This window comes from Castor canadensis, chromosome 15, assembly GCF_047511655.1.
Source record: "Castor canadensis chromosome 15, mCasCan1.hap1v2, whole genome shotgun sequence".
NCBI classification, from domain to species: Eukaryota; Metazoa; Chordata; class Mammalia; order Rodentia; family Castoridae; genus Castor; species Castor canadensis.
Window position 1 is genome coordinate 19,517,481 of NC_133400.1, and position 9,205 is coordinate 19,526,685.

General features: G+C 49.9%; 1 protein-coding gene across 1 annotated transcript; it reads right to left on the reverse strand.

Annotated features, from left to right (window-relative positions):
• Positions 1-388: 388 nt before the first annotated feature.
• Positions 389-8,750, reverse strand: LOC109680906 (pyrethroid hydrolase Ces2e-like). Its single transcript, XM_074055892.1, has 12 exons — positions 8,530-8,750; positions 6,178-6,382; positions 5,111-5,252; positions 4,328-4,461; positions 3,988-4,246; positions 3,498-3,596; positions 3,083-3,223; positions 2,891-2,971; positions 2,417-2,561; positions 1,869-2,003; positions 1,278-1,350; positions 389-865 (listed from the first exon to the last, which is right to left on the reverse strand). Exons 1-12 carry the CDS (start codon positions 8,603-8,605, stop codon positions 688-690), a joined length of 1,668 nt encoding a protein of 555 aa, XP_073911993.1. The 5' UTR covers positions 8,606-8,750; the 3' UTR covers positions 389-687.
• Positions 8,751-9,205: the final 455 nt, after the last annotated feature.

A 9,205-nucleotide genomic window follows, 5' to 3' on the forward strand; every position in this document is an offset into this window, starting at 1 on the left:
ATAAAGAGTTTATGATTTTTTTGTGGCTTTGTTTTTGAAAAGCAGGGGGTTATTGCAATGTTTCTCTGAATACCTGGAACTTGTGGGCTTGAAACCCTCCTGTGCAGCTCCCCAGTAGCTTGGATCACAGACCCTCCCCACAGTGCCGGGTACTTCTTATGATAATCCTGTTGTACCAGCTGATCTCACTAAGACCCAGGGCTTTTAGTACTGGGGTTTCTATTGGCCCCTTACAGATGACAGAGAACATGGGACTTTTTTAGAGGTGCACATGAGATTTTTGACTCCCTGATGTGGATAACATTGCCCAAAGCAGCTTCTTTATTTGAATGGAATTGGAGATTGGGAGGATAGGGAGAGGGAAGGCTGGAAGAGGAACAAGGTAAGCCTGAGAGGAAGGGGCCAAGGCCCAGTGTTGTGTGGAATAATGCAATCATGCGTTGGGCCTCATCCATCCACATTTTCATATGGCCATTTATTGAGTACATCTAACAAGAGAGGGCTCAGGGCGATGTGTCAATGAACATCATGTAGTGAGTTATTTATAAGTATAGGCTGAGTGCAGGGATGTATGACTACTGGACAGTGGGAGTCAACCTCAGCTCCTACCTGGGTGTGTGAGCACCTCAGGCTGATGCCATCTGAACTCAAGCCCACTCCCTCCCTGGACACAGTGTGCTACAGCTCTTAATGATTCTTCTTAGGCCCTGTAAGCTCCGCGATCTTCTGGGGCAGGGTCTTGGTCCAGAACTGCAGCCTGTCGGCCTTCAGGGCCTGGCCCAGTGCAGGCTGGATGTCCAGCTTCAAGTACTGCTCATCATGATGGAGCCTAGGCCAGTGGGGAAGGTCCTCACTGTTGGGGTTCCTGTGGACACAACATCCCAGTAGGGTTAGTTGGGGACATTCTGATAACAAGCTCCAGAACTCGGTCAGGCCAAGCAACCAGCAGGCTAGGGGTGTGTAGAGACTGAAGGCCACATCCTATCCAGACAAAGGAAAGTAAGGACCCATGTTTGGAAATGTAGGACGCAGCCAATTGGCATATTTGTCCCTTCTTCTCTGACGTAGGCTCTGATACTGACATAGTACACTGGACCAACTCTCATGTCTCTTGGACAAGGGCCAAATGACTGGCACTCACATCGTCACCTCCTCCTTGTGGTTGGGGAGGGAACAACCCTAGGATAAAGGACGCGTGCATGGTAATGAGGCCACTCCAGATGAGGTGAGCCCTGGATGAGCCCAATGCAGGGATTGGGTGTGTTGGGTGCTCTCACCCATTCCGAGCAAAGTTGGCCCAGTACTTCATCATCCTTCTGCTTAGCAGCTCCTCCTCCTCAGTGAAGTCACCTGCATAGAGGAGGACAAGGTCAAGATCTGGCCACCATATCAGTGCACCCCGTCAGGCTCCACCCTCAACACTCTCCATAATCTGACCCTGGACCCCAGGCCAAGACCCGTTCCCTCCCTTAACACCAAGGGCCACGACCTCCTTTGCCCAACCTTCACTTATTCATTCCAAACTTGAGCTGCATTTGTCCTGAGCTCATTCCTGACCTAGCAGACCCTTTTTTTCTCTAACTCTGGGATACACTTTAGGAACAATCATGCCTTTGAAACACACTCCTCCCCCCAGCCCCAACACCCATATCTGATACTACAGTAAGTGCAGACAGTGGAAGGAACACAGTCTAGAGTCTGTGAGAGCTTGGATTGTAACCCAATTGTTATTTTCATTCTATAAGTTGGTGCACAAGTGATTCTGTCTCTTTTTAAGCCTCAGTTTTCCACTTGTAGACAGCAAGGACAATCACCCATCAGGTCCCAAGCAGGGTCCATCCCAATTCCTGGAAATGAGGAAAACTCACTATTGCTGTTCAAGAAGTATCCGAAGACAAAAGAAACCTCATCGCCATGGTCAGCCTTCACGTGGGGCGGCCTGATGTCTTTGAAAATGCTGGACTGATGCTGGAACTCATAAAAGTAAACAGGGGCATGGGAACCTAGAGGTGTGGACAGGTTGGAGTGTAGTGGTCTGTCACCTTGAACTGTCCTTCCCCCCTATTACTGAAGTGTGAGCTAGAACCACAGCTGTCTGGCATCTGGATGATGAGGAGGGGAGCTCCAGGCTGGAGCAGGCCCAGTGGGAAGTCCTTGGTTTAGTCATGGCCTTGGGCTGTCAAGCTGTTTGGTCTTGGAAAACTCACTGACTGTTACTGACTCAGTATGTCTTCTGTAAAATGGGGTGACATCTCTCTCACATTAGCTGTGAGAATGTGCTGATATGTGGAACATCAAGTGCATGGCACTCTGAACTGATAAGGACGTGGATGGGGAAAACGACACCAAGAGCTCACCTGGACAACAGGTCTGGGTTCCCCAATGGCAGTCACGCCTCAGTCACATATGTACTCACGTTGAAAATGTGCTACTTGGAGCGCAGGCATCACAAACATAAAGTCCCCCATCATCTCATGGAAATTGGCTTGGAGGATCTGTGGGACCTCAGTGTCCCCCATGTATTCTTCCATCAAGAGACCACCACAACCAGCAGGCAAGCCCTAGCCCAGGGGAATCAGGGAGAGTCATCATAGGTAGAATCCAGGACAGGGAGTAAGGCACCTCAGAGTGGGGAGATGGGGCCTGGGACTGGACCAGGTGTACTGGGCAAGGTCCAAGCTGTGGAGTGACCCCAGCAGAAACACTCATGTCCTTCACCTTTTCTTGTGGTACTAGGGTTCCTCAGGTCCTATGCTCGCTGGTCATGGGGGTCTAAACACTTGAGCCCCAGCATTAGTCCAAGCCCACCCTTTATTCCTTGAATTTACTGCACCAGCAAGATGTCTTGGGATATCTCTCCAATGGCATCCAACCCTGGATCCTCACTCACCATGTTTGCTGTCGTGCTCTCCATAATAGCAGGCAAGGTTCCTCTGTTGATTTCTTTTATGGTTTCAGTGTAGCCCATTAACTGGGTGGTGGAAGGAGACTTTAAGTAATGCCATTAAGCCACATACTGCTAGGGTCTCCTCCCCACTACATGAGATTCCTAGGGTCCCAAGAAGTTGGAAGTGAGACTTACATTGGGGAGGTCAAAGCCAAACTCATCAGTGTTGACACCTATGATGCTGGGGACAGGTTGAAAATCCGCAGAGACCAACAGCTCCTGGGGGTGCCTGGGTAGGAAGGCCCCATCTACCACTCCAGGTATGGTCGTGAAAGCCTGCAGGGGCATTCAAGTTTAGGGATCCAGGTCAGGCACAGGACATTTTCTAAGGCCCTTGAGTTAATTTTACCCATTCTGAATTCACCCCAGGATGCTCACACCCATCCAAAGAGATCTTATACGTAGTTTAGTCTCTCTTGGTCTCCATTTGGCATTCATGGCATAAGGGAACCATGACATGGAGGAGAGGTCATTATTTCAGTGTAGTAAGGACTGACTCCTCAAGCCCTATGTATTGTCCCTTTCCCCATACCCACACTATCAGCCTCACCTTGTTAATAGCCAGAATCTCCTCTTCACTCTTGCCTCTCAGGCAGTGTACCAGGGCCTCTTTGTTTACCCGCCCACAGGCAGACAGGTTGGCAACCACCTGTAAGGAAACAGGGCAAAGGCTGCCTCTTCCTTTCACACAGGCGAAAGTTTTTCCCAGACTCCCCCATGCTCCATGTGTCAAGATATCTCCAGGGTACAGTGCATGGCTTGCTGCACATGTGAAATTGTTTCCACATCCCTGATGTTTAGAGGTCAGGGCTACATAGGACACCCTAACTGTTTACAAGTTTCTGCTCATGAAAGGGGTCCCAGGGTGGCAACTTTCCTGACAACAGAACACACTGAGCCTCTGTGAAGCAGGGGGTGTGCATTACAACCTTTGATCCTTTCATCAATTCAAGGACAGAGACCTTTTCCAAAGGACCTCCATGGAGACAGAGACTCTGAGGGTGAGGCAGGTGTAAGCTGGGGTAGTTGAGGTCACTCACTGTGTAGACCACCTCAGAGGAGCTGGAGATGAGGTCTGGCAGAAGAGCCACCCCACTCTCCATGATGGCACCGTGGAAGAGTCCTTTGGACATGGGGGACATGACATGTGAGGACACACTAGTGCCACCTGCAGACTCGCCAAAAATGGTGACTTGGGCAGGGTTGCCCCCGAAATGGGCGATATTCTTCTGGACCCAACGAAGGGCGGCCACTTGGTCTAGGTAGCCCCAGTTGCCAGATGCATGCTGGTCTCCAGTGCTGAAAAGTGGCAGAGACAAGGGTCACAGGCCTGTCCTGGGCCTACCCTGTTCCCACTCTCCTGTCCAGCCCTAGGCTCACCTGAAGAAGCCAAGGACACCCAGGCGGTACTGGATAGCGACCACCACCACATTCTCTGTGGCTGCCAGTATGGAACCATCATATGAGGAAGCCATGCCTGCAACCAGTGCACCTCCGTGGATCCACACCATCACCTGAGGAAATAAGACAGAGATCACACGTTCTGACCCAGGCCATACCCTCTCTGGCCTCTCCCTACACTGCTCACTTCGGCCTGTGCACCTGACCCTGTAGAAAGAACTATCTCAGTTCTCCTTGACCTGGACCATGCATTAGGGACACAAGAACATCCAGTATAAATTTTAGGGCCACCCCTTGAACCTACTCCTGGAATAATGGCTACAAGATTGCAAAATGGTTCCATTATTCTCTACACATGTGAAGAGAAAAGAAAAGGGGTGTTTCTCTGAGTGGCTCACTTAACATTAATGGAAAGGTCACCTAACCTCATTGGCACAGTAGATGATCCATGGCTGGGGACTTGGGTGATGTCAAAGATGAGCACTTGGGCACCTGCATGGGTCTTCTGGACCCACGTTCTTAGAGTGAGCCCTCAGTTCATCAAAAGGCTAAGGCCTCTGGCCTCCGACCTCTGGGAGTTGTCAGGCCTCTGTGTTCCCATACTATGGTTGGTTTCCCTTTCTGGGTGAGAAGACTTTGTGGACATGGCAGTGAGAGACTTCTCAGGTTCACATTACATTGGGAGCCAGGTGATCTTGGCTCATTCCATCTCCTTGTAAATAAAGGTCCTCTGTCCCTAGGTGACCATGGGATATCACTCACAGGTAGGTTGGAGCCCTCATCGGCATAGGCAGGTGAGTAGATGCTGAGATACAGGCAGTCCTCAGACATGGAAACAGGAGGCAGGGTCTGCTTCAGCTGCTTCAGAGAGTCCATATTCATTATATCAGAATTTTGCAGACACCTGGTGAAAATGGCAATCAGTTTTTCCAAGTACTGTACAGGGGTCAATCTTAGACCCAGGTGTTAAATTTGCTCCCTTCCACCCTTAAACTCTGCTCTCTTTATTCTCTGGCACACAGATGAGGAAGTCCCTCCCCAGCAAGATACAAACCACAGGTTCTAGAGGAGCTATAATGGAGCAAGACTCAAGGGAGGCCTCAAGGTTGTTGAAGGCCTTGGATCTCCCATCTATTGAGGATGGGAAATCATGACTCCTAGCAGTCTCTACCGGATCCATTGACCGCAAATGTTGACAATAACTCCTTTAACCTGGAACAGGGGAGCAGCCACCTCAAGACCCATCACACCACTCACAAGTACTGCATGAATGACTGGGGACCTCTTTCCCATAGGGAAGTAGGACATCCCTTAACTCAAGTCTAGACTAACAGGATCATCAACCCTCCCACAGAGTCTCCACCTGGAAGCACATAAATGAGATCCCTTGCTAAAGGCTCCTGGCTCTGCAGGTTGGCACAATCTCTGTGGAGGGTGGGTTTCCAAGGAAGCTGTACTGCTGCCCTGCTAAGGTTCCTGCAGTATCTGCTGCTGGAGCCAGGGGCTCTCACAGTTCATGGAGCCAACCTGGACCTCTCCCATAGACACTTCCCCTGGTGCAGAGAACACCGGGAACACCCAAGTGTGTCTCTGCTCCTACCACAGAAACCAGAACTAACATGTCCAGGTACCAAGCCCTGGATTTGAGCCTGGCAGGGTTGCGCCACTCTCTCAACCTTATCCCATTCACTGGAAAAATGCATGTGGTATCCTCCCAAGGCAGAGGGAAAACATCTGTGAGTTCCGATGGAAGAATCAGTAGGCCCGGCACAGAGCTCAGGGGGCCCTACCCAAAGGCCTGAAGTTCCCTGGGCCCTGGGAGAGCTTACCTGGCTGGGTGGGAGGTCCCATTCCTCACACCACTCCAAGGTGCAGCAGGCTTAGGGGGTGCAAACCGCAGCGATCCAAGAGGTGGCTTGGCAAAGGGAATTCCCAGGAAGGTGTGGACCCCCACATTGGTGCCCTTCACGTGGACGAGGCTGCCCTGCACCTGCCCTGTGTGAGTGGTCCTGATGGGTCCGGCTGAGTTCTTGCCTGTGGATGGAGAGAAGCACATGAGAGTTGGTCCTGCCCAATGAGATGTCATGCACGCTGTGAGTGTTGCCACCTCCTTGCTACTCCCAGGTCTGCCCTTGTCAAGACACTGGTCCGCAAACACTGGCTTCACATTGTTTCTCCTTTTAACACTGACGCTCCAACACCACTTGGTTCTTAATTCTATTTTCATGAAAAGTTCTAAATTTTCTATCACTAACAGGATCAGCAGATTGGTGTCTAGGGCTGAGGTTAGGGGTTGTGTTTGGGGCTTGAGGAATGGAGGTAGTTAATTTTGTGAATGTTCTAAACAGCATGAAATTCACAATGTGTTCACAGCCCAAGGGAATTTGATTGTTCTTCTGTAGAAGCCAGGAGTGTGGTGTAGACAAGTGCCAGTTACTATACCTCCATCTCAGTGAGTTCATATCCCTGGCTTCATTCAATCTTGCAGATGGAAAACATGAAAAACAAGCAAGCAAAGAACTCTGTGTATGTGTTGACACACACAGACCTTTTCTTCATGTTCCCTAAACAACATAGTATTACAATATGTATATAGCATTCACGTTGAAGTAGTCACTATATGCAACCTGGAGGCTTTTCAAAAGCTACAAGCTCAGGTTACATGCAAATACTAGGCCATTTGTACTTTTTTGTGCCATTACGGTCTTAATTCAGGGCATGAAGCTTGCAAGCAGGCACTCTATCACTTGAGCCACTCTACCAGACGTTTTCTTTTGAGTTTTACTGAGATAGAGTCTTATGAACTATGTGCCTAAGGTTGGTTTTGAACCATGATCCTCCAGCTCTTTGTTCCATATCCCATTTTAAAGTGGAGTCATCAGTGAGGTCTTGCCTAGAAGGCCCTGGGGACTTCCAAGATCCTGACCAGGAGCGGGTAAGATAAGGAGTCCAGCAGTGGCAGCCATGGGTGGGGAAATCTTAGGGCAGATTAGATTGGGGAAATGGGGGAAGATATCTTCAGGTCCCACACCAGGGGATTTAGGGGAGAGTGAGATCAAGGGTTGCACATACATTCTGGGCATCGAGCCCTGAGAGCATGAACTTCTGATAAGATCCTGGAGAGTACGTGGCACGCAAAGAGCACATTCCCATTGCTCTGGAAGCCAAGCCATTACTTTGTCCAGTCAGGTTCATAGTATGAAATGAACCCAAGTGGTCTCTCCTTTCAGCATTGAGATGTGGTACCGGGGGTTTGTGAATCCCTTCAGGGCCAGTAACCTTGCCTGGGGCCCATTTGGAGCATGGCAGGGTCTTTTCTGGCCCAGGAGATGTCACAATCAGAGACAAATAGCACTATGAATGTATTATCACCATTGTGTGCTGACCACAAATGCAGGAGGAAAAAGTTCTAAATCCCACCCCAGGTTTCTGACCTGCCCTTCTGGCTCTTCACAACCCTCCTTAATCGCCTGCCTATTCAGTGATGTGTCTTCAGCCAGCCCTGACCCTCTAAGCTTCAAGGACCACCCTAGGCTTTTCGACATGTTATGTGGACACAAGTTTCCCACACCTGAATTTTTATCACAGGTGTAACCGGGACCAGAAAAGAAAAATCCTTTCTGGATAGCTAGCTTGTCTTCTGGCCAGTATACTCTGCTTGTTGATTAAACTGACTCTTTTCCCCTCTTTGTCTAATTGCTGGAGAATCTGGTAACAAAGGTTAACTCCCTTTGTTCTTCAATTACCCCGGGGGTCTTCTACCCTTTATTTCTTCCTGACCACCTGAGCAGTAAACCTTCCAGCCAAGGTACAGCTTCAGAGGAGTGGTGACAGACACCTGGAGAATCAAGGCCAGTAACCAAGGTGGACACACAGGAAGTCACCCATTCAAGCTCACCCCCTGAACTCTCCTTGGAAAGGTGGACATTTTCTCTCAGACATGGGACGACAGAGGTTTAAGACCTTCACTCGCCCTATCCTCATCTTTGTCCGAGAAATAATAAAATTTGTTTCCTTTTCCTCAAACCCAGCTCCCATGATTTGTAAATTGTGAATTGCCATTGAAGCCATGGGGCCATTCCCTTCCATCTTGAAGCCCTTGGCTCCCAATCTCGGGCTGTGCCTCGGCACACTGTGGCAGATCTGACCCTGGTCCCTGTCATCCCCTTCAGAAGTCTCACCTTGGACTTGGAAGAGGAGAAGCAGAAGCCCACAGGCTACGGTTCTCAGCCACATAGGAAGTTGTTCCAGCCGCATGGTTGACTCACTGCACTGTGCCTGCAGTGTTTCACTGACAGGCAACTGATGATCAGAGCCTCACCCTGACTGGAGTTTGGACAGGGAATGGGTGGGAACAGTGCCCGGTGGGTGCTGCATGATAGTGACACTGAGCAGGGATTGGTCCCAGGAAACGAGTGGCCAGCAGGTAGTGTATGGCTGCCACCCCTCTTCCCATGCCCCCTTCAGCTCCTCCAAAATTACTATGTGCCTTTTGCTGACCTCAGAGATACCTCGAGGACCCTACACAGAGCTAGTCACTGCATGATCATTGTCTAAGCAGTCTGAATCCTAGAGACTAGACTATAAGGGGTTAAAACAGTGAGCAGAAGGCTGTAATTTGAGAAGCCAGGAGGGCATCTCTGAGGAGGTGTTTGCTCAGGATCACACAGGTGGACAATTGTTCCCACCTTTGAGGAGGTGAAAGGAACTGCTTGAGCAAGTACCTTTTCACTAAGTAACAGTGTCCTTCATCTGCAGAACTCCTCCAGACCATCAGCATGCATTGTACTCATCCCCTTCAACAGTTCCTTATCTCTTAGAGTCCATGATCTGAGGTCCCTTCCCAACTCAACCTTG